Below are 24,760 nucleotides of genomic sequence, written 5' to 3'. Positions count from 1 at the left end.
GAGATGGGGTTTCACCATGTTAGCCAGAATGGTCTCAATCTCCTGACCTCATGATCTGCCAGCCTCGGCCTCCCAAAGTGCTGGGATTACAGGTGTGAGCCACTGCGCCTGGCCTCATAATTATTAAAATGCAAGGATTTGGGGGGTTAAGATTGTAATTCACTCAGAGAATATACTTTAAGAAATGACTGTCTTAATACAGAATAATTAAATATGGACATTATTGTGTAAAAATGGCATATTTATCACAGAAAAAGGCTTTCATTGGACATTTTTCTTACACCACTAGGAAGCATATATTAATATTAATGGTAGACAGCCCTGCACAATGAAGAGAGCCCTGGGCTATGACTGAGAAGGCTGACGTTTCTAGTCCTCATTGCTCCTCCTTAGTAAGGATTTGACCCTAGGGCATTTCACTGAATATCTTTAAGCCCCAGTTAACTCATATATTTTAAAATATATTTGTTTTGGTAATACTTGCCTTACTGAGTTGTACTGATACATAGAGATGCCAAATTGCAACTTTTAATTTTTTTCTCCACCATATGGGTAGTTCTTAGAATAAGGAAAGGCCTCAAAAGATTGAGATTTGTTTTTTTATGTTAAATAAACTTTTTCTTTTGGATTTTCCTATTTGTTTTTCACCGTTGTTTCTTTTCACTGTTTCTCATACACCTCAATCACATCAAAATCAATGCTTTCTTGATATCTAATACTAAAGAGCTTGCTGGATATTTATAAAATATTCCGAGCACCATATTACATGTTTAGAATTATTTTTATGTTATACAAGCAGATAAAGCAAGTCTGTGATCCCACCAAAGCAAGTCTTTGATTCTAAGTCTGTTTATAATTGGACTAACAGAAGGGTCAAATGTTTTCCTTTCCTGAAGGAATATTTGCTTTTCTCCAGATTCTTAAATGGTAAATTCATTTATTTTCTAAAATAATAGGAAACTGTTTACTACTTCTCTTAATCTTGACTTATGAGGCTTTCTGCTACCTTGTTACAACTGTATGCTAAATCTTTGTAGGAGAAATACTTTCTAATTAAATCTACAGAAAATTCGGATCACAGGATGGTGCTGTAGCCAGAATCTAGGCCATTAGTAATCTCAACTGAAAATCCAGTCTTGTGTAGAGACAGGGTCTCACTGTGTCACCCACACTGGAGTGCAGTGGCATGATCCTAGTTCACTGCAGCCTTGAGTTCCTGGGCTCAAGCCATCCTCCTGCCTCAGCTTCCCATTGGGACCACAGGTGCATACAACTGATCCATCTGCATTTCTTTCCCCCATAGAGTCAGGGTCTCGCTATGTTGTCCAGGCTGGTCTCAAACTCCTGGCTTCAGGTGATCCTCCTTGGCCTCCCGAAGTGTGGGATTATAGGTGTGAACCACCACACCCATTCTTAACTTAAATCTCTACTTTTCAGTAACATGAAAATTTAAAAATCTCAAGTAGAACTGGTATAAAAAGAGAGAAAAGAAAAATCCAAGAGTGAGAAATGAAACACACTGTTAGAGAAATTTGAGGAATGAAGATATGAAAAAGGAGTACTTTTAAATTTCTAGCATATCTGAAAGAAGGCAAGAAAAAAAAATTAGTTTATAAGTTTTTTTTTTTAAGAGTAGCTTTTTTATTTTATTTTATTTTTTATTTTTTATTTTTTTTTTTTTTTTTTTTTTTTGAGATGGAGATTTGCTCTTGTTGCCCAAGCTGAAGTGCAATGGCGCGATCTCGGCTCACTGCAACCTCTGCCTATCAGGTTCAAGCGATTCTTCTGCCTCAGCCTCCTCAGTAGCTGGGATTAACAGGCGTGCACCACCATGCCCTGCTAATTTTTTGTATTTTTAGTAGAAACGGGGTTTCACCATGTTAGCCAGGCTGGTCTCAAACTCCTGACCTCTGGTCATCTGCCCACCTCAGCCTCCCAAGGTGCTGGGATTACAGGCATGAGCCACCGCACCCGGCCAAGACTAGCATTTTTTAAAAGTAATATATTTCATTACTTGCAAGTATAAATGGTAAATAACTTAAACTAAACTTATTATAACTGAGCAGAATTTTAAATATTTACTTTCCACTTCCTAGCTTATCTTTTTAAGCCATGGAATTTAGTGTCATTGTTTATTTTTTAATAGATGTTCCTAGAATACTTTATATGTATATTTTTTGAGACAGAGTCTCACTCTGTTGTCCAGGCTGGAGTGCAGTGGAGTGATCTCGGCTCACTACAACTTACACCTCCAGGTTCAGGCGATTCTCCTTGCTCAGACTCCCCAGTAGCCAGGATTACAGGTGTGCACCACCACGCCCAGTTCATTTTTGTATTTTCAGTGCAGACAGGGTTTCACCATGTTGACCAGGCTGGCCTCCAACTCCTGACCTCCGGTGATCCATCTCCCTCAGCCTCCCAAAGTGTTGGGATTACAGGCATGAGCCACTGTGCCTGGCCTACTTTATGATTCTTAATGACAGTTCTCATAGTCTAAATTTTCTTTCTATAGTCTGTATTATATTATTTTACTTTGAAATTATAAATCATAGAAAATTTCAAATCAGCCTCTTTTTAAGTGAACACAAATTATGGATTTTAAAATAAAGTGTTAGATAATTTATGAACAAAGATCATATTCTGTGTACCTACCATGAGTAAAACACTCTAAGTCCCGTCTGCCCTTCAATTGCTGAGTAAGGATATTACGTGTATGTTATTGGAATGCCTCCTCACTCAGCTTCCTTTTCTTACCAATTTATATTTCAACACAACAGAATAGGGTTGGAAGTATATTTTTGTGTTTGTAGAAGAAAGCACAGCTAACCAGCTTATGTAGGATTCAATTCTAAGACCTTGGTTTTATTAATGATGTTTTCCCCTGACTAAAATGACTATTTATATAAGTTTTCAGGTTTCTAACTTATCTAAATATGTGATGAACTTTGAAGGAAGTACACAAAACATGTTAGGAACTAGTAAGTTAGGGAAACAAGACATGAATACATTATGTAATAAAGGTGACTAGATAGAGTCCAGCTTAAAATAAGCAATACAAACAATAGCAGTTCTTAGGAGGAAATCAGTGTACTGGTGTACTACTACACCATAGTACATATAGTGTACTACTCCCTGGGCGTGCTACTCTTCTAGTCTTCCCTGTTTTATTAAACAGCAATACCAGTTGCTCAAGCCAGACACAGTCATTCTTGATGCTCTTTTCCCCTTACCTACAACACTCTATTAGCAAGTCCAGTCAACTTCACCTCTAGAATATATCCCAAATCATAGAAAGCATAAAACCAATAGTAAATCTCTGTTGTATTTACTCTTAAATTTTCATTCCACATCTATAATCTGATGAAACAGCAACTGACATTTGTGTTGCACTTTTCACTTTGACACCTTTATTTGATTCTTGTCATCACTATTAGAAATATTTAGAGCAAGATTTAGGTAGAGTCTTATAAAAGAGGTGGGATTTTTGCTGGGTTTTGGTAGACAAGTTATTTGGGAATAAGGAGAGAAGAGTGATGACAATTTAGAGGGAAATATTTTGAACAGGATGAATAAGGTTTAAAGTTTTACATAAAGTTGGACTGTTGCATGGACTTTTAGGGACAATACACAATTTAGATAATGTGAGACAAGTTGAAGATTCGTATGCAATAGCTTTTTCGTATACTATAAAATGCATAAAATTAAAATTATTGTGTCAATTTGGATCTATAGCCTTGTTCCTTTGTCTCATTGTTCAAAGACATCTATACAGATGTATCATCATTATTGTAATTCAAATAATTCCTGTGAATCGTATTAAAATAATTTCAAGGGGTAGTCCAGCCAGTGGGTCTCAAATATTTTATACCATTTATATGTTCCACCCAGTTCAAACATCTGTTCAGTTGAGAACAGTTGTTTCATTCATAAGTTCACCCATAATGAATTAGTGAGTCACCCATAAATAAAAACTAGGGACAGGCACTGGCATGGTGGTTCATACCTGTAATCTTAGTACTTTGGGAGGCCAAGGCAGGAGGATTGCTTGAGACCGGAAGTTCAAAACAAGCCTGGGCAACATAGTGAGACCCTGTCCCTATCAAAAAATAAAAGCCAGGCATGGTAGTATGTGCCTGTAGTACCAGCTACTCAGGAAGCTGAAGCAGGAGGTTCACTTGAGCCCAAGAGTTCAAGGTTACAGTGAGCCATGATCATGTCACTGCACTCCAGCTCCTGAAAGACAGAGCAAGATCTTATCTCAAAAAAACACACAACTGTAGATAATGAAGAGAACATACTTGTCATCTACTTAAGCCTAAAACATCTTAGTTTTGTCTTATTTCATCTGATTATTGTATCTACATTTAGCCAAAATTCAGATTGGCTTAATAAAGCAGATGTATTAGAATACGTCTTACAGATCTTGTCCAAAGCAATTTTTAAGTACATTATTTTCTAGTAAATTTAAATGATGACAAAAATAAAAACTATTAACTTTTTAATCTTCTATGGTTTATTTATAATAGTGCCTTAATTTGTAGTAACATTTAGACACTTTGTCATGTATCGTCTTTATTTTCTAGTCTTTTAAATTAAAATTTTATGCAGCATATCTGTACCTCTCAACTTCATATCAATTTTATATGATAAAAAAATTGAATACTATAGCTTGTGAATTATAGATACTGTCCTTGAAATTACCTTCACCACAAACTTTAAATTTTTCATAGTATGCTTTAAATTGCTAAATTCTCTGACCAATTCCTGAATAATTTTCATAATTCACCCTTAATTAAGCCTTTTAAAAAATTAACTATAACCACTAACCATATATGTGCTATAGACTATCAATGTGAACGCTATAATCTTTTAAAGTTTCTATTAATATATTTCAACTAAAGTTATGTATTTTAGGTAGATCAGTTTTCACAGCACATATAGCAAAAGTAAGACACATGTTAGGATTTTTAAGTTATAGCTAAAATTTTGCTTATTTTTAAGTTTAGTAATTTATAAAGGATGTTATTTCCAACTAGAATTATTTTTAATCTGCTTATTTTTTAAATATTTTCTTTTACAGCTTGATGTGTGAAAAAAGAATTTTTGAAACTGTGAATAGTGTAAGGCATCCCTTTCTGGTGAACCTTTTTGCATGTTTCCAAACCAAAGAGCATGTTTGCTTTGTAATGGAATATGCTGCCGGTGGGGACCTAATGATGCACATTCATACTGATGTCTTTTCAGAACCAAGAGCTGTGTGAGTATGCTTTAGACATTTATCTGAGTTTTTCCATGACTGATTTAATGTGGGAAGGAAAAGAGATTCTTTGAATTTTAGATGTTTTTCCTAACAGAAAATAGATCTCTGCAAGAAATATTAGAACTCCTTACTTACTTTTTTGCCATATACTTTTTGTATGTATTCTGTTGTCTGTGTTGAAAATGTCATGGATTATCCTAAACCACAATTAATTCTTTAGATAAACAATGTAGATTCATTTTAGTAAAATTTCTTTTTGTGCTACTAGATTTTCTCACTAGAGAATGCCATTCAGAATTACAGCTTTGAAGACAGATTATACTCAAAATGCACTATTAAGTTTTTGAAAAGAAAGTACAGAAGAGTCTGTATCATATATTTATATAAAATGTTTGTATTTGCCTTTCTAAAGAGTAATTTAAAAGAATATCAAGTATTTGCATCCTTGTGCTTAAAATATCTCTGAACAAATGTAAAAGAAACTGGTTATGTGTGTTGCCTCCAGACAAAGGGATAAAGAGCAGACTTTTCACTGTAAACTTTTTGTAGTTTTTGAAGTCAAGGTTTGGCTTATTCAAATACATAAGAATAATAGTAAACACTTGAAATTATATATGCATATATGTATATTTTCCCTGTTAGTATCTTAATTTTATAGCTGTTAAATGGTGGAGCTAATATTTGAACCTAGGAAAGTGCTATTAATACCTACACCCTGCATGCTGGTGTTTACCAAATTTGTGTTTCCAGCCCCGTCCTCTTACCTAAACTTCCAACTCTAATAATATTCAGTGGTCAGCTAGTTTTCCATTTGCGTGGCTAAGTATCTTACTTAACAACTTAAACTGAACTGATTTTTTCCATTTTTCTATCTACCTCATCTACTACACTCCAAGCCTGCTACTCTTAATCTTCCCTATTTTATTAACCAGATTCAAGCCAGAACACAAGAAGTCATTCTTGATGCTCTTTTTCCCTTAACTTCGGCACTCAAACTATTAGCAAGTCCAGTCAACTCCACCTGTAGAATATATCCCAAATCATAGGACGCATAAATCTAGTACTAAATCCCTATTATATTTACTCTTTAGTTTTCATTCCACATCTATAATCTGATGAAATAGCAACTGACATCCGTGTTGTACTTTCACTTTGATTTCTCCATTTGATTCTTGTCATAACCATTAGAGGTATTTAAAGCAGATAATTGTAATACTGTCATAACCTTGAAGTTTCAGATGAGGGAAATAGGAGTTAATTTGAATGGTACTGAAGCATTTTAAAAGGAGACAAAAGCCAGAAAGTAGTAGAAGGCTACGAATAATTCATTCCCTCAATAAGGCAGAGTATTACGATTAAGCCTAGCCCATGCTGCCATAGGAATTTGCTTTTATTTTTTATGATTGTTTTTGTTCTTAAAATAATATATATAAATGTAGTTTGCCTTAAGAAGCTGTTATTTTTGCTGAGAATATAAATTATATACAAATAAAACCATAAAGTTCAGTGAAAATGCAAGAATACAATGCTACATTACAGAACTCCAAATCTGAAGTACCTCCCTTTATCGTTCAGTTCTCAGATCAAATGTCATTTCTTTAAAGGTAATTTTCTGAGTACCCTAGCTAAAATATCACATCACTAACCAATTCAATTCACTCTATTTTCTGTATTATCTTTTTCATATCATTTTATTTCTACGTGAAATCTGATTTATTTTTAAAATTTTTATTGTCTGTCTTATTTCACTTAAAAGAGAGGAGCAAGGACCATATCTGTCCTGTTTATTAGTGAAATGCCTAAAAGAACACCTGGAACATATTAGGCAATCAGTGAATTTTTATTGATTGAAACCGTAGAATCAAAATAGCTTGATTTCTAGCTTTGTTGTTTTGTAGTCTAACTTTAGACAAATTACGTTTTCTGAGCTTCATTATCTGCTTCTATAAAATATTTATCTTAAGGCTTGATTGAAGATTAAGTAAGCTAATAAATGAAGATAACTGACACAATACCTGACAAACAGGAGCATTCAATAAAATACGTATTTTACATAGTATACCTAATTAATCAAGGCAGTCTGTTTACAAAGAAAGAAATCAATGGGAAGCCATGGCTCACGCCTGTAATCCCAGCACTTTGGGAGGCAGAGGCAGGCAGATCACTTAGCAGATCACTTAAGCTCAGGAGCTCTAGACCAGCCTGGCCAACGTGGTGAAACCCTGTCTATACTAAAAATACAAAAATTGGCCGGGCGCGGTGGCTCAAGCCTGTAATCCTAGCACTTTGGGAGGTCGAGACGGGCGGATCACGAGGTCAGGAGATCGAGACCAGCCTGGCTAACAGGGTGAAACCCCGTCTCTACTAAAAAATACAAAAAAACTAGCCGGGCGAGGTGGCGGGCGCCTGTAGTCCCAGCTACTCGGGAGGCTGAGGCAGGAGAATGGCGTAAACCCGGGAGGCGGAGCTTGCAGTGAGCTGAGATCCGGCCACTGCACTCCAGCCTGGGCCACAGAGCCAGACTCCCTCTCCAAAAAAAAAAAAAAAAAATACAAAAATTAGCTAGGCATGGTGGCAGGCGCCTATAATCCCAGCTATTTGGGAAACTGAGGCAGAAGACTCACTTGAACCCCAGAGGCAGAGGTTGCAGTGAGCCAAGGTCACATCACTGCACTCCATCCTGGGTGACAGAGTGAGACCCCCGAAATTAAAAAAGAGAGAGCAATCAATGTAGTTTTATAATTGTTACAGTATTGTTTTGCCACTAAAATAAGTTTGCTAAGAAAATTATGTTTAACGATCTTAAGCAATTTTTTTTTTTTTTTTGAGGCAGTCTTGCTCTGTCGCCCAGGCTGGAGTGCAATGGCATGATCTTGGCTCACTGCAACCTCTGCCACCCATGGTCAAGAGATTATCCTGCCTCAGCCTCCCAAATAGCTGGGACTACAGGCGTGTGCCACCACGCCCAGCTAATTTTTGTATTTTTAGTAGAGACGGGGTTTCACTGTGTCGGCCAGGCTAGTCTTACTCCTGACCTCAGGTGATCTGCCTCCTTCTGCCTCCCTCAGCCTCCCAAAGTGCTGGGATTACAGGCGTGAGCCACCATGTCTGGCCATCTTAAGCAATTTTAAGATTACATTTATTTTAACAAACTTCAGTAGATCCTTTAAACTTCTGGTAAGTTATATAATTTTTAATGTATAATCAAGTAAGTATTTCTAAGTAGTTGCATTTTATTTTTGTTTTTGTTTTTTATTTCTGTGTTGGGGAGTCTAAGCCCTGATGAAACTGCCTGGCGGACCCTGACCACCACACCCCTCCCCCACCCAAGCCCCACGTTTAAAAATTATAGACCCGTGCTCTCTTCAGCAGCGCATATACTAAAATTGGAACGATATAGAGAAGATTAGCATGGCCCCTGCGTAAGGATGACACGCAAATTCATGAGGCATTCCATATTTTTCTAAAATTGAGGCAGTAATTAATAGCCTACCAACAAAAAAAGCCCAGGACCAGATGGATTCACAGCCAGATTCTACCACAGGTACAAAGAGGAACTGGTACCATTCCTTCTGAAACTATTCCAAACAATAGAAAAAGAGGGAATCATCCCGAACTCATTTTATGAGGCCAGCATCATCCTGTTACCAAAACCTGGCAGAGACACAACAACAACAAAAAAATTTCAGACCAATATCCCTGATGAACATCGATGCGAAAATCCTCAGTAAAATACTGGCAAACCAAATCCAGCAGCACATCAAAAAGCTTACCCACCACGATCAAGTCAGCTTCCTCCGTGGGATGCAAGGCTGGTTCAGCACATGCAAATCAATAAACGTAATCCATCACATAAACAGAACCAATGACAAAAACCACATGATTATCTCAATAGATGTAAAAAAAGGCCTTCGATAGGCAGGGGGTGGCAGTGAGCAGAGATCTCGCCACTGCACTCCAGCATGGCGATAGAACAGGACTCTGTCTCCCAAAAAAAAAAAAAAAAAGGCTGGGTGCAGCGGCTCACACCTATAATTCCAGCACTTTAGGAGGCCAAGGCGGGCAGATCACCAGGTTGGGATATCAAGACCAGCCTGACCAACATGGCGAAATACCGTCTCTACTAAAAACACAAAAAAATTAGCTGGGTGTGGTGACGCATGCCTGCAGTGTCAGCTGCTTGGGAGGCAGGAGAATCACTTTAACCATGGAGGCGGAGGTTGCAATGAGCCAAGATCCGCCACTGCACTCCATCCTGGGCAACAAAGCGAGACTCCATCTCAAAAAAAAAAAAAAGAAAAGGCCTTAGATAAAATTCAGCAACCCTTCATGTTAAAAACTCAATAAACTAGGTGTTGATGGGATGTATCTCAAAATAATAAGAGCTATTTATGACCGACCCACAGCCAGTGTCATACTGAATAGGTGAAAGCTGGAAGCATTCCCTTTGAAAACTGGCACAAGACAAGGATGCCCTCTCTCACCACTCCTATTCAACATAGTATTGGAAGTTCTGGCCATAGTAGTCAGGCAAGAGAAAGAAAGAAAGTTTATTAAAATAGGAAGAAAGGAAGTCACATTGTCTCTGTTTGGAGATGACATGATTGTATATTTAGAAAACCCCATTGTCTCAGCCCAAAATCTCCTTAAGCTGATAAGCAACTTCAGCAAAGTCTCAGGATACAAAATCAATGTGCAAAAATCACAAGCATCCCTAAACACCAATAATAGACAGCTGAATCATGAATAAACTCCCATTCACAGTTGCTACAAAGAGAATAAAATACCTAGGAATACAACTTACAAGGGATGTGAAGGACCTCTTCAAGGAGAACTACAAACCACTGCCCCAGGAAATAAGAGAGGACACAAACAAATGGAAAAACATTCCATGCTCATGGATAGGAAAAATCAATATCATGAAAATGGCCATACTGTCCAAAGTAATTTATAGATTCAATCCCCATTAACCTGCCATTGACTTTCTTCCCAGAATTAGAAAAAACTACTTTAGGCTGGGTGTGGTGGCTCACGCCTGTAATCCCAGTACTTCGGGAAGTTGAGGCGGATGGATCACTTGAGATCAGGAGTTTGAGAGTAGCCTGACCAACATGGTGAAACTCCATCTCTACTAAAAATACACAAATTAGGGGTGGTGGTACACGCCTGTAATCCCAGCTACTCGGGAGTCTGAGTCAGGAGAATTGCTTGAACCCGGGAGGTGGAGGTTGCAGTGAGCAAAGATCGCGCCACTGCACTCCAACCTGGGCGACAGAGTGAGACTCCATCTCAAAAAAAAAGAAAAAAAAAAAAACTACTTTAAATTTCATATGGAACCAAAAAAGAGCCTGTATAGCAAAAAGAGCAAAGTTGGAGGCATCACGCTACCTGACTTCAAACTGTACTACAAGACTGCAGTAACCAAAATACCATGGTACTGGTACCAAAACAGATATATAGACCAATGGAACAAAACAGAGGCCTCAGAAATAACACCACACATCTACAACCATCTCATCTTTGAGAAACCTAACAAAAACAAGTAACAGGGAAAGGATTCCCTATTTAATAAATGGTGTTGGAAAAACTAGCCATATGTGGCCATATGTAGCCATATGTGGGGAATTGAAACTGGAACCCTTCCTTACACCTTATACAAAAGTTAACCGAAGATGGATTAAAGACTTAAACATAAGACTCAAAACCATAAAAACCCTAGAAGAAAACTTAGGCAGCACCATTCAGGACATAGGCACGGGCAAAGACTTCATGACTAAAACACCAAAAGCATTGGCAACAGCCAAAATTGACAAATGTGATCTGATTAAACTAAAGAGCTTCTGCACAGCAAAAGAAACTGTCATCAGAGTGAACAGGCAACCTACAGAATGGGAGAAAAATTTTGCAATCTATCCATCTGACAAAGGGCTAATATCCAGAATCTGCAAGGAACTTAAACAAATTTACAAGAGAAAAAACAACCCCATCAAAAAGTAGGCGAAAGATATGAACAGACACTTCTTAAGACATTTATTCAAAAAACATGAAAAAAAGCTCATCATCACTGGTCATTAGAGAAATGCAAATCAAAACCACAATGAGATGCCATCTCACACCAGTTAGAATGGCGATCATTAAAAAGTCAGGAAACGACAGATGCTGAAGAGGATGTGGAGAAATAGGAACACTTTTACACTGTTGGTGGGAGTGTAAATTAGTTCAACCATTGTGGAACACAGTGTGGTGATTCCTCAAGAGTCTAGAACTAGAAATACCATTTGACCCAGCCATCCCATTACTGGGTATATACCCAAAGGATTATAAATCATTCTGTAAAGACACATGCATACGTATGTTTATGGGAACACTGTTCACAATAGCAAGGACTTGGAACCAACCCAAAGGCCCATCAATGATAGACTGCATAAAGAAAATGTGGCACATATATACCATGAAATACTATACAGCGATAAAAAACGGTGAGTTCATATCCTTTTCAGGACATGGATGAAGCTGGAAACCATCATTCTCAGCAAACACAGAAAACCAAACACCACATGTTCTCACTCATAAATGGGAGTTGAAGAATGAGAACACATGGACACAGGGAGGGGAACATCACACACGAGGGCCTATCAGAGTTTGGGGGATAGGGGAGGGATAGCATTAGGAGAAATTCCTAATGCAGATGACGGGTTGATGGGTGCAGCAAACCACCATGGCACATGTATACCTATGTAACAAACCTGCACGTTCTGCACATGTATCCCAGAACTTAAAGTATAATTTAAAAGTAAATAGGCCAGGCGCGGTGGCTCACACCTGTAATCCCAGCACTTTGGGAGGCCGAGGCGGGCGGATCACGGGGTCAGGAGATCCAGACCATCCTGGCTAACAAGGTGAAACCCCGTCTCTACTAAAAATACAAAAAATTAGGCGGGCCTGGTGGTACGTGCCTGTAGTCCCAGCTACTCGGAGGCTGAGGCAGGAGAATGGCGTGAACCGGAGAGGCGGAGCTTACAGTGAGCCGAGATTGCGCCACTGCACTCCAGCCTGGGCGACAAAGCGAGACTCCGTCTCAAAAAAAAAAAAAAAAAAAAAAGTAAACAGATCTTTTCAGAAACAAAAAAAACATACATACATACATATATAAATATATATATATATAGAAAAAAATAAAAATGCCGGGCACAGTGGCTCACGCCTGTAATCACAGCACTTTGGGAGGCGGAGGCGGGCGGATCACCTGAGGTCAGAAGTTTGAGACCAGCCTGACCACGTGGAGAAGCCCTGTCTCTACTGAAAATACAAAATTAACCGGGCGTGGTGGCACATGCCTATATTCTCAGGTACTCGGGAGGCTGAGGCAAGAGAGTCGCTTGAACTCGGGAGGCGGAGGTTGCGGTGAACTGAGATCGCACCATTGCACTCCAGCCTGGGCAACAAGAGCAAAACTCCATCTCAAGAAACAAAATAAATAAATAAAAATTATTGACCCATTTTTAATAAAAATAGGCAAATATAAAACATAGTTATATTATCTACATGTGAATGTAAATATATTCTGAAAGTTTGGAATAATGTTAAAGTGACAAGAATTATCCGTATGAACTGCAGTGGAATGAGGTGAGATGGAGATAGATGGATGAAATAGTGTACTTTGGAGAGAAGCGTATTACATGTTTTATAGAGAAAATACTCATGTTATTACTTTTATCATTAAAAACTAATTATCCTAAGTGTTTATAGGCTATTCTACACTGAAGACATTTGCATTTTTAAATCTATTCATTTATTTCCTCCTTGTTCAATAAGCCTATCGTGTATATCAAGCATTATGCTATGAACTTAGGATAAAAACTGAAAAAGACAAACATGGTCCTGTGCCTCAAGAATTATTCTCTCTCGGCACAGGTTTTCTGAGATCCAAACCCATATACCCAGCTTTTATATATCATCACCTGCCCCACAGACAAAGTCAACCTGTCAAATGCCAAACCTAGTTTTGTCACAAAACCTTGGCTACCTCTGTTTCTTTTATCCATTCATTCTACTAAGATGGAAACCTTGAAAGTTACCTGTAGCTCTTCCCACTTCCTTATCCTGTAATGGGATAGCACCTTCTGTCATGCTAATTTTTAGTTCTTGTGAATCTGTATCTCTGTTGCCACTACAGTAGATGTTCTCATGATCTTTTCATCTAAACTATGATAAAAGCCTTATCTGTTCTTTTTTCCTCTGGATCTCTACCTACTTCTCCATCCTTCACATTGCTGCTACCAGAAAACAAATGCCATCATTCTCCTCTGATTAAAATGGTTTGATTCTCTGTCACTAAGAGAAAAAATTTCAGTATCCATAATATGACATTCAGGGTCCTTCACCCAGGTTATCTTTCCAGCCTAATCTCCTACTTCTTCCCCAGATACACCCATCCTTTACTTCAGCCACACCAGACTTACTTGTTATCAAACGTGTTAACGCCTTTTGCACCTCTATTTCTTTTTTCTCTCAGGTAAGTATTTTTCCCCCACAAAACTTCTGCCTGTCACACTGTCCTTTGTCCTTATGGTATATTGTAATTCCTTCTGCAAAACCAGATCAAATGTCCCCTCTGAGGTTCTCAGTGACTACACTAGGCAAAGTTAATGGCTTTAATTGTCAAAACTGTACTTTTCTCATTTTTAAATTTTACCCCTAATATCTAGCACAATGTGTGATACATAGTGGGGACTAAAAAAAAAATTTGTGAAATAAATTAATGATAGGTCTGCTTTGAAGTATAAACATACAAGCTGGGATTCAAGAGCAATAAAATTTATTAAACTTCTATTGATTTAATTCTTCAAACAGATTTTATGCTGCTTGTGTAGTTCTTGGGTTGCAGTATTTACATGAACACAAAATTGTTTATAGGTAAGTTAATTTTTAATTTTTTCTAATGGCTTGCTTTGGTGTGATTTAGAATTAAAGATAGTGTTTTGTGTTTCTTAAACATTTTATGTTTAACCAGCTTCTTAGTTTTCTCCTTCATCTGATAAGTCAAACCCCAATTTTGAAAGACATGTGGTTAGCACTATGATTATATGATGAACTTTTTGTTTCCTAATCCATAGCACATTTTCTAATTAAAATAGTCAAATTATGGCTTGGTCTATGATAGTGCATTTCTCAACAATATTCATCCTAGTGAATATTTAGCATTCAAACAACTCATTGCAAAAAACCTCCATAGACCAATACTGCTAAAAACGTGTCCGTGATGAGACAAGTAGCTTGTGTTAGAGTGTAAAACATCACACTGCTTCCCTCGTTACGAAGTCTTATTGTCAACTGAACTAAATAGTGTATTGGTGATGTAGCTGATCTCTGTAATTTGTGGCCCAGCAGCTAGTCTGTGAACCACACTTTGACTAGCACTCACTGCCCAAGACCAAGCAGATATGAGAAGACTAGTCAGAATTAGAAGTCTATAAACATTGGATTATTTAAGTTTTTTTTTCTTTTCTTTTCTTTTTTTTTTTTTTTTTTTTTGAGACAGAGTTTTACTTTTGTCGCCCAGGCTGGAGAGCAATGCACGATCTCGGCTCATGGCAACCTCTGCCTCCCGGGTTCAAGCGATTCTCCTTCCTCAGCCTCCTGAGTACCTGGAATTACAGGTGCCCACCACCATGCCCAGCTAACTTTTATATTTTTAGTATAGACAGAGTTTCACCATGTTGGCCAGGCTGGTCTTGAAACTCCTGACCTCAGGTGACTACCCGCCTCGGCCTCCCAAAGTGCTAAGATTACAGTTGTGAGCCGCCACACCCAGTCAGGTAAGGTTCTAATGATGTTTTCATGATAAAGTTCTGTTTTACCTAACGGATAAAATATTTCCTGGGCTCAGTGGCTCAAACGTGTAACCCCAGTATTTGGGGAGGCCAAGGTGAGAGGATTGCTTCAGTCTAGGAGTTTGAGACCAGCCTGGGCAACATAGTGGTATTCTGTCTCTACAAAAAAATCTAAAAATCAGCCAGGAGTGATGATATCTGCCTGTATCTGGGCTACTCAGGAGGCTGAGGTGGGGGAATTGCTTGAGCCTGGGAGGTCAAGGCTGCAGTGAGCCATGATTATGCCACTGTACCCCACTTAGACAACAGAGCGAGTACCTTGTATCACAAAAACAAAAAATAAATTGAACAAAATGGATAAAATGTTGTCAATTTGCCTAATTTGTAATCAACTAGTATGGATGGATAGCTTTCTCTCATTCTTTCAGAAGATGAAACCTGCCCTCTGATGCCTTATTAATACTGTTAACTTTACAGTTCTTTCTTATGGATGGCATATAAGCAAACTTTAAAACTAGATTAAGTTGCCCAGGCGCAGTGGCTCACGCCTGTAATCCCAGCACTTTTGAAGGCCGAGGCAGGTGGATCACCTGAGGTCAGGAGTTCGAGACCAGCCTGGCCAACATGGTGAAAACCCATCTGTACTACAAATAAAAAAAAAAAAAAATTAGCCAGACTTGGTGGTGGGCACCTGTAGTCCCAGCTGCTTGGGAGTCTGAGGCACAAGAATTGCTTGAACCTGGAAAGTAGAGGTTGCAGTGAGCCGAGATCATGCCAGTGCACACCAGCCTGGGTGACAGAGCGAGACTCTGTCTTTAAAAAAAGAAAAAAAAAAAAAGGGCTGGGTGTGGTGTCTCATGCCTGTAATCCCAGCACTTGGGGAGGCCAAGGCCAGCGGATCACAAGGTCAGGAGTTCAAGACTAGCCTGGCCAACATAGTGAAACCCCCTCTCTAATAAAAATACAAAAATTAGCCAGGTGTGGTGGCACACGCCTGTAGTCCCAGCTACTTGGGAGGCTGAGGTAGGAGAATCGCTTGTACCTGGGAGGCAGAGGTTGCAGTGAGCCAAGACCATGCCATTGCACTCCAGCCTGGGTGACAAAGTGAGACTCCGTCTCAAAAGAAAAAAAAAAAAGTGGATTAAATTAGATTATCACAAATAAATTAAATACATTCTTCCTTTTTTATGTAACAGGAGAATAATTTCTCATAAGCTACCTTATATAGAGCAATAAGCTTACTAAAAGGAAGAAAACAATGTGATATAGTATTTAAATCTCAAATCATAACTTGGAAATCCCATTTTTAATAAAGAGAAAGTACAGTTCCAGTTGAAATTATTTTTTTAACTATATAACCTACTGATTTTTTTTTTCATGCTGTATCTTTTTATCCTGAACAGAGATTTGAAATTGGATAACTTATTGCTAGATACAGAGGGCTTTGTGAAAATTGCTGATTTTGGTCTTTGCAAAGAAGGTAATCGAATGTTTTTAAGTTTCTTTTCTGATAAATTACTGTTTGTGCATCAGTAGTTTTCAAGTTTGTCTATGGAAAACAAACTGTACTTTTAACTTTATTCTTCATTAAGACATTGTAGATATAATGAAGACATTGCTTATATAACCTAATTATCACATTAAGAATTTGTTCTGTGAATACGAATAAGGTTAAATGTATAGAAATAATAGTAAGCTTCTCTGCGTGATTAATAATTTTGTCACTACTTTAAGGAAGTATTGCTTAAGCACCAAAATCATTTATTCCAGTGAGACTGTACACAGTGAATTTCATAGGCCTGATAATTTACTTCCAGCTTCTTAAAACTGGAAACATTTAAAAATAGAAAATAAATAGAGATAGGTATCTCAAGTATGTTTTTTGTATATTCAAAAGTAAATAAGTAAATTGGGGAAATTTGAATCAGGTAACATAAGAAAGGATAAAGATCATGGGCTTAGTAACCAAACAGTTCTAGGTTTGAATCATGGCTTTGCTACTATTTGCTGTTTGTCTTTGGAAAACTTAGTTTTAATCTCTTTGAGTCTTACTTCTCCAACCATAAAAAAATGGACATAGTTCTTTCTGTTTACTAGTACTAACATTGCCTATCTCCCTCTGCACTGCTGGCTTCTATTTGCTGTTTAGCTTTGTTTCCATAGTACATTAACACAGGGAATGGTACATCTTAAGTATTCAGTGAGTGTTTGATTAATAAGTAGCTGGACGAATAAATGAATGAACTCTGTAGATATATGCCCATCACATACCCACTGACATAATTGCTGAATCAAGTCAGTTTTTTTCTTTAACTGGGCTTCTTTTTATTGGACACTGTTGATCTAAATGCTTTTGTTTCTCAGCATCTCCCCTTAGCCGGCTGCTCTTCACTGCAGTTTTTTGACTAGCAGCTATATCCTAATGACTCTCAAATCTATTATTTCCTTTCATATGGATTCCAAAGATATATATTCAACTATCTACTAGACAGCTCTGCCTGAACAGTGAAGAGACACCTCAAACACTACCCAAACAAAAATGACTTATTTTCCTCAGGTAGTCTGGTTGTTGGTACCACAATCCCCTCAGTCTTCAATCTGAAAGCAAGGAATTATCTTGCGTTCTATCCTGTTCTCTTACTTTCCATATGTAGTTATTCAAAAAATTCTACTGCCACTTAACCTCCTGAATATTTCTGAAATCTGTCATTTCCAGTCAACTCCTGCTAGCCATCATCTTGTTTTGACAAGACAGGTATAATAATCTCATAATTGTTCCTATTTCTAGTCTTTTTCTATCCCAAATCAGCCTGCCATGTAATTGCTGAATTGTTTAAGGAGTCCATATAAATACAGATCGGACCATGGCACACACCTGCTGAAAACTCTTCAGTGGCTAGGATAAGGTGACATAGAGTGCCCTTCCTGATCTGCCTGCCTGCCTTCCTCTCTGGCCTCATCTCTTGCTGCTCCCTGTTTAGTACTTTTTGCTCCAGCAACTATGAATTGCTTGTAGTCTGTGTCTCTCTAGCACTGTCACCCATCCCAACTCTATTTGCTGACTAACATCTGCACATCCTTCTCATTCAACTCAAGTGTAACCTCTGCAGGCAAATTACCAGAGATTCCCTTTTACTACCCCAACTCCCAACTCTGCTTTAGGAGCCCTTCTTCACTATTCTGCATTATCTTGCTCTTCCCTTGTTATTATAAAATTATCAATAAATATCCATTTTCCTCCAGTCTCCTGTAAACCCCTTAAAGAACCGTGTCTAACTCTCATTTTTGTGTTCCCGCTACTTGGCACAGGTGCCTAGAACATAAAAGGTACAGAAAATATGTGTGTTGAATAACCAGACTTATTAATGCATTATCATAAAAACATATTTAGTAGATTATAATAATATAGCTAACAACTTTTGAGTGCTTCGTATGCCAAGAATTTTGCAAAATGCTTCATCATATGCATATCTCCTGTAATTCATAACAATCATATGAAGGTAGATAGTTTTTTTGAAGGAAATATTTAATTTTTTATTTTATTTTTATTTGTATAAATTTATGGGGTACAAGTGCAATTTTGTTACATGCATAAATTGCGTAGTGGTGAAATCAGGGCTTTTAGGATATTCGTCACCCAAATAACATACACTGTACCCATTAAGTAATTTCTCATCATCCACCCCGCTCCCACCTCCTTACCCTTCTGAGTCTGAGTCTTCCTTGTCTTTATCATTCCACACTGGTAGATGGTATTATTAACCCTCATATACAGATGAAGAAACCTAGGCTTTGATGTTAGACAACTTTCCCAACCTCTCACAGTTAACAAATGACAGAACTGGAACTTAAACCAGGTATTTATTAATCTAGAGCCTGATATTAACCACTTCCATGGAGCTTTACCAGTCTGTAAGAAACATAAGTTCTATTTCTTTGTTAATTAACTTTTTCCTAGTTTTGGCCAAGTTACTAAAAGGCTGGTGCAGAACTCATATAGATATTAATACTATATCACTGTTTTTTAAAATAATATTTTATTGAAGAAAATAAAAATCATTATGATAGTGTTAAAGAAATTTTGCCAAAAAAAATTTCCCCACTCCAGTGTGCTAATGTATCTAATTGTGCCCTTCAAGTCTTGGTTCATAGACATACAAATTCATTTCTATTTTGTAATCTCTATATATGCATACCTAATTATTCTTAATTTAGAATTTAGAACTTTTCTTTAAAATTCTTAATGCTTGTAATCCCAGCACTTTGGGAGGCCAAGGCAGGCGGATCACGAGGTCAGGAGATCGAGACCATCCTGGCTAATACGGTGAAACCCCATCTCAACTGAAAATATAAAAAATTAGCTGGGTGTGGTAGCAGGCACCTGTAGTCCCAGCTACTCGGGAGGCTGAGGCAGGAGAATGGCGTGAACCCGGGAGGCAGAGCTTGCAGTGAGCTGAGATCGCGTCACTGTACTCTAGCCTGGGCAACAGAGTGAGGCTCCGTCTCAAAGAAAAAAAGATGACACTTATGACAAGTTTTTAACACTTTGGAATACATGGAGACAGTATCTTCAGTATGTAGACTATTTGATTAACGTATTAATAAATTATGAGGAACATGTATTTAAAAACTAGTTAGCTAAAATGTTAATACAGACTGAGTATCCCTTATCCAAAATGCTTAGAATGAGAAGTGTTTTGAATTTCAGATTTATTTGGATTTTGGAATATTTGCATATATACATAGTGACATATCTTGAGGCTAAGACCCAAGTCTAAACACAAAATTTATGTATGTTTCATATATACCTTATATATAGCCTGAAAGTAAATTTATATTTATATAATAATATAAATGTTTATATTATTTTTAATAATTTTGTGCATGAAACTAATCTTGTGTTAAGTACTTGTGGAATTCTCTATGGCATCATGTTGGTGCCCAAAAAGTTTCAGATTTTGAAGCATTTTAGATTTTGGATTTTTGGATTAGGGTTGTTCAACCTGTACTCACCCTCCCTTCCCTTTCCTTCCTTCCTTCTCTTCTTTTCTTTTCTTTTCTTTTTTCTTTCCCTCCCTCCCTCCCTCCCTTCCTTCCTTTCTCCATATATATATAGAGATATATATTTTTTGTTTTTTGAGACAGAGTTTTGCTCTTGTCACCCAGGCTGGAGTGCAATGGCACAATCTCGGCTCACTGCAAACTCCGCCTCCCAGGTTCAAGCAGTTCTCCTGCCTCAGCCTCCCAAGTAGCTGAGATTACAGGCAGGAGCCACCATGCCCGGCTAATTTTTTTTTTTTTTTTTTTTGTAGAGACGGGTTTCACCATGTAGGCCAGGCTGGTCTTGAACTCCTGACCCCAGGTGATCCACTCACCTCAGCCTCCCAAAATGCTGTGATTACAAGCATGAGCCACCGCTCACAGCCCTATCTCTCTGTATTATATGACACATTTGGTTAGCTCCTGATTATCCAAGGGTTTGATTTTTGGTATTTTCCAAACTGTTATTTTTTTATAATGTTGTTCTTATAGTAAAGTAAATAAACTTATTTAAGATTGAATTGGAAAGATGATAGAACTTCACAATCAGTTCATTTTGTTGTAATTTCTTAGCTCCCTTGTAATGACAAGAAGAAAAAGTAACTGAAAAGAAACATGGATATCTTATTTCTATTTACCCATTAATTAGATAGTATAGTTGCTATTACAGTTTTTGCTGTACCAGTCCTTATTGTTTTCTTGAAATATCTTAAATATGTCTGAATTTGTTCGCCATGCACAAATGTGCAACTTTAATTTTGCCTCCCAAAGATAGCTTTGCTTTTTTTTATATACTAGATTTATTTTCTTTGCTAACAAATGTTTAAATTTTATCTTTTCCAGGAATGGGATATGGAGATAGAACAAGCACATTTTGTGGCACTCCTGAATTTCTTGCCCCAGAAGTATTAACAGAAACTTCTTATACAAGGGCTGTAGATTGGTGGGGCCTTGGCGTACTTATATATGAAATGCTTGTTGGTGAGGTAAGCAGTGTAAAATAGGTAAGAGAAAAGAGGAAGGATGATTGAAATAATAAAGCATGTCATTTATAAAACCACCTAATACTGTCTTCAGTATGAGCGGAATTTAAGTTTTATAAATATTTATAGTATACTAGTAGTCAGCTATCTTTCTGTAATACCTTCAATAAAGATTTTTATGTGGTTTGCGGAATGCATTATCAGTGCTTTGAAAATAGTTCCTTGTATTTCAGTGTTGTGCTTTGGATATGTTTTCTGATTTTAAGACATAGTCATTTTATAGGGAATGGAATAACAGAAAGACTAATTTAAAAAATGTACTCTGTACCTGTAAAGAAAAGCCCACTATAAATTGGTCAGAAATAAATGTTACCTTTGACTTCCTCCAGACGGAAGTGAGCAACACACACTGCATCCTTGCTTCACCAGGAAACAACTGAAGTTCCTGGGGAAGCAAAGTAGAATTTTATAGGAACAAAATGAATGGAGAGGAGAAAAGCTATGGTGGCTGTGAAGGCCCTGATGCCATGTATGTCAAATTGATATCATCTGATGGCCATGAATTTGTTGTAAAAACAGAACGTGCATTAACATCAGGCATGATAAAAGCCATGTTGAGTGGCCCAGGTCAGTTTGCTGAGAATGAAACCAATGAGGTCAATTTTAGAGAGATACCTTCACATGTGCTATCAAAAATATGCATGTATTTTATGTACAAGGTTCGCTACACTAACAGCTCCACTGAGATTCCTTAATTCCCAGTTGCACCTGAAGTTGCAATAGAACTGCTGTTGGCCGTGAACCTCCTAGATTGTTAAATAAAATATAATTGTAAAAAATGAAAGAAATGTTACTTTCAAAAATGGTAGAGTTGAAAAGATTAGCATTTTTTCTTACTGTTTTCTGTCGATTAACGTAAATTTCTGAGGATAATTGAGTTGTACACAGAAATTATTACCATTAGGAAACAGTGAATTATGTTAAATAAGGCAATAATAGGAGACTAATAATGTATTATGTTATAAACTGTTAGAAATGTTGAATTGGGGTGAAATTGGGAAAGAGTAAATCTTTTAATAAGTAATTAAAGATTACTTGAAGGGACTTAAACTGGAGATGCAAGAAAAATTATTTTAAGGGATTGGTTCATTATTCTGCAGTTTCCCCATGCCAGCAACCTCCCTTGTACACTTACAAGTTTGAAGAAGTTAGTGGCTAAATGAATGAATTATCAAATTGAGTATCAGAAATTTCTAAAGTTTCGTTCTATGCTTGTCATTTATTGGCACTTACCCCAAACAAACAAATGGTTTTAGTTTCTCCGGATGGATAGCCCCTTTTGGTGTGTCAGTTTGAAGTGGATTCTTTGGAAAAGGAGGAGAAGTATGGGTAATTAAAATAAAATTTATCATGTCCTAAGCTAAGCACTGTTCTGTGTGCCTTAAATATTCGTTCATTTAATTTTTCAACAGCCTTTGATAAGCTTCGTACTGATCTTATGCCCATTTTCAGAGGTGTAAATAGAGACACAAAGAGATTAATGATTTGCTTAAGGTCACACAGCTCTCATATGGTGGAGCTGGAAATTTTAACCTTGTCACTCTGGCTCCAGAACATATCTCTAAAGCATTATGCTTTGCTGCTCCAGGATAGGATCTTCAATTCATCCAGCCTTGTTTCTGTTCTTAAGACTAGTGGTCCAGATCTGAATTTTTCACCTCTATTTAGAAAAGCTGTTGTGCAGTGTTTAGGTTGGACAGATTTATTTTAGCTCCAGTCCACAGTGGCTTTTACTGTCTGAGAGTGCCAGAAGTTCTCATAAAATAATCTTCTGTAAGCTCTGGCATACTTGAACTTCTCCCCACCCCCTTCCTTTATTTTAAAAGTAACATTTTGGGGTTTGGTTTTTTTTTTTGGTTTTGTTTAGTGTAATATTCAAGTAAGTATGAAGTTTATGAGATTCAATTATGTGCTTGCTTAAAATTTACTCTCCATATTAGAGATGACATGTGGAAAATATGAGTTTATTACAAAATACTGTAGAATTAATCGCCAGTTGAATCTACTCCATCCCATTATAAAGCCACTGGAGGGTTTGACAGAAAACAAGGAAGCTCCTGTTTCATATTTTTTAAGAGAGCTAATTGATTGAGCTCTTAATTACCTAGAAGATAAAAGACAGTGGATCTGGCTATTTCTTAGTTGTTTCTTGCAATTTCTTTTTAGTATCTCCACAAGAGGGTAGCTAGGAAAAGAACTAAACTTAAAACTCATTAGTCTACTTCATAATTTTATAGCATTAATGAAACGCTAGTGGTCACTCCTTTTTAACTATGATGAACATAAGGTGTGGCTAAAGTTTATGTCAGATTTCTCTATTATTACAAATAATTGTAAACTCGCTGGATATATCATACATGCTCAAATTTGTATACTTCTACTAGTTTTGATTACTGGAAAGACTCCAGGAATAAACAAATATCCCAAGTCCCCTTTTTCCTGTCTCAGATGGGAGTGAAGATAACAGAGAGATTGAATGTAATGCTGGACATGGTTTTAGATACTATCAGTGTTGATATCTGAACAGACTATTGGTTTCTTTTAAATGTGCTTAAAACACATTTGTTAGCTTTCTGTTGTTAGCCCTGTTTGCTTACAGTCTATTTGAGAAAAAAGATACTACAGGTTTTAACAAATGTATAGATACTTCTTTGCTATTCAGACTTGGAGAGTGAGTTTTCAAGTAAAAATTGTTCAAGCAGAAGACAAAAGTGCTCTCTTTGTATTATCCATTGAAATTCCCATTGAGAATCCTAGTAAAATAAAATTTTCTCCTGATTTACTGATTCAGTCCCCAAAAGAAATTAGATTGTCCATGTAGTACATTTGATTTATGTATTTTGAGTGTACTACATTGTCCCATGTAGTATATTTGATTTATGTATTTTGAGTGAGTGAATGAACAAACTAAGGTTTTGGTAACTGAAAGCTTTGAAATTTTCTTAGCTATGAGCAAGATTAGAAGCTCAGCCTTAAGAAGCTGGATTCTGAATTTATTTTCACAGATTCCTTAAAGATCGCTCACTTCCCCTGGATATTGCTTTCTGCTTATTATTCTTTAAAACTTAATTGGAAGCAAGCAGCCAAATCAAATCTAACGAGGCTAAGTAAGCCTATATTTCAATAGCCAGTGAGAAAATAAGGTTAAAGATACTGATTCATTTCAGTGATTTTAAGGAATTAAATGATATTTAGACATTCGTGTCCTGATTTTTAAAATGAGTGAGTGATGTTTAAGCCATCTGAAATTCTGAGGCAGGCAATCACATCTGATAGACACGTTTTCAGCATAGTTGAAAGTTTATCTCTTTGTGAATCAAATTGTCATACTGAATATAATGTAACTACTTTTTTATGTCTCAGGGTCATTATGAAAAATGATTTTAATACTGTGCTTATTGAAATGCTCTAAAACTTTTTGAGTTTAGAGCATTAAAAATGCCTGTCAATGTGTGCTTTTTGGGTTCCTTTCAGTCTAATTTTGTTTGCAGCTGCTTTAGTACGGTCGTTATGCCTACTAATCTCTAATTGTGTTTTACCACCATTAATTTACTATTGACTTTAAAATCCAAAGCACATTTATA

At 37.1% G+C, this 24,760-nt stretch overlaps 1 protein-coding gene, 1 non-coding gene and 1 pseudogene across 2 annotated transcripts in view; all 3 read left to right on the top strand.

Moving 5' to 3' along the window:
• PKN2 (protein kinase N2) overlaps nucleotides 1-24,760 on the top strand; it is a 161,015-nt gene that overhangs the window by 131,098 nt on the left and 5,157 nt on the right. Inside the window, exons 16-19 of the mRNA XM_007978053.3 lie at nucleotides 5,081-5,257; nucleotides 14,114-14,176; nucleotides 16,497-16,573; nucleotides 20,977-21,119. Coding sequence (XP_007976244.1) covers nucleotides 5,081-5,257; nucleotides 14,114-14,176; nucleotides 16,497-16,573; nucleotides 20,977-21,119 — 460 coding nt within the window. The remainder of the gene's footprint in view (nucleotides 1-5,080; nucleotides 5,258-14,113; nucleotides 14,177-16,496; nucleotides 16,574-20,976; nucleotides 21,120-24,760) is intronic.
• Nucleotides 8,617-8,723, top strand: LOC119626547 (U6 spliceosomal RNA). The gene has a single exon (XR_005242699.1). It is a non-coding gene; the product is annotated as a U6 spliceosomal RNA (small nuclear RNA).
• Nucleotides 21,126-24,743, top strand: LOC103224487 (elongin-C pseudogene; annotated as a pseudogene).

The sequence above is a fragment of the Chlorocebus sabaeus genome, chromosome 20, assembly GCF_047675955.1.
Source record: "Chlorocebus sabaeus isolate Y175 chromosome 20, mChlSab1.0.hap1, whole genome shotgun sequence".
NCBI lineage: Eukaryota > Metazoa > Chordata > Mammalia > Primates > Cercopithecidae > Chlorocebus > Chlorocebus sabaeus.
The sequence above is the reverse complement of the archived record's forward strand: the minus strand, read 5'-3'. Positions and strand labels throughout refer to the sequence as shown.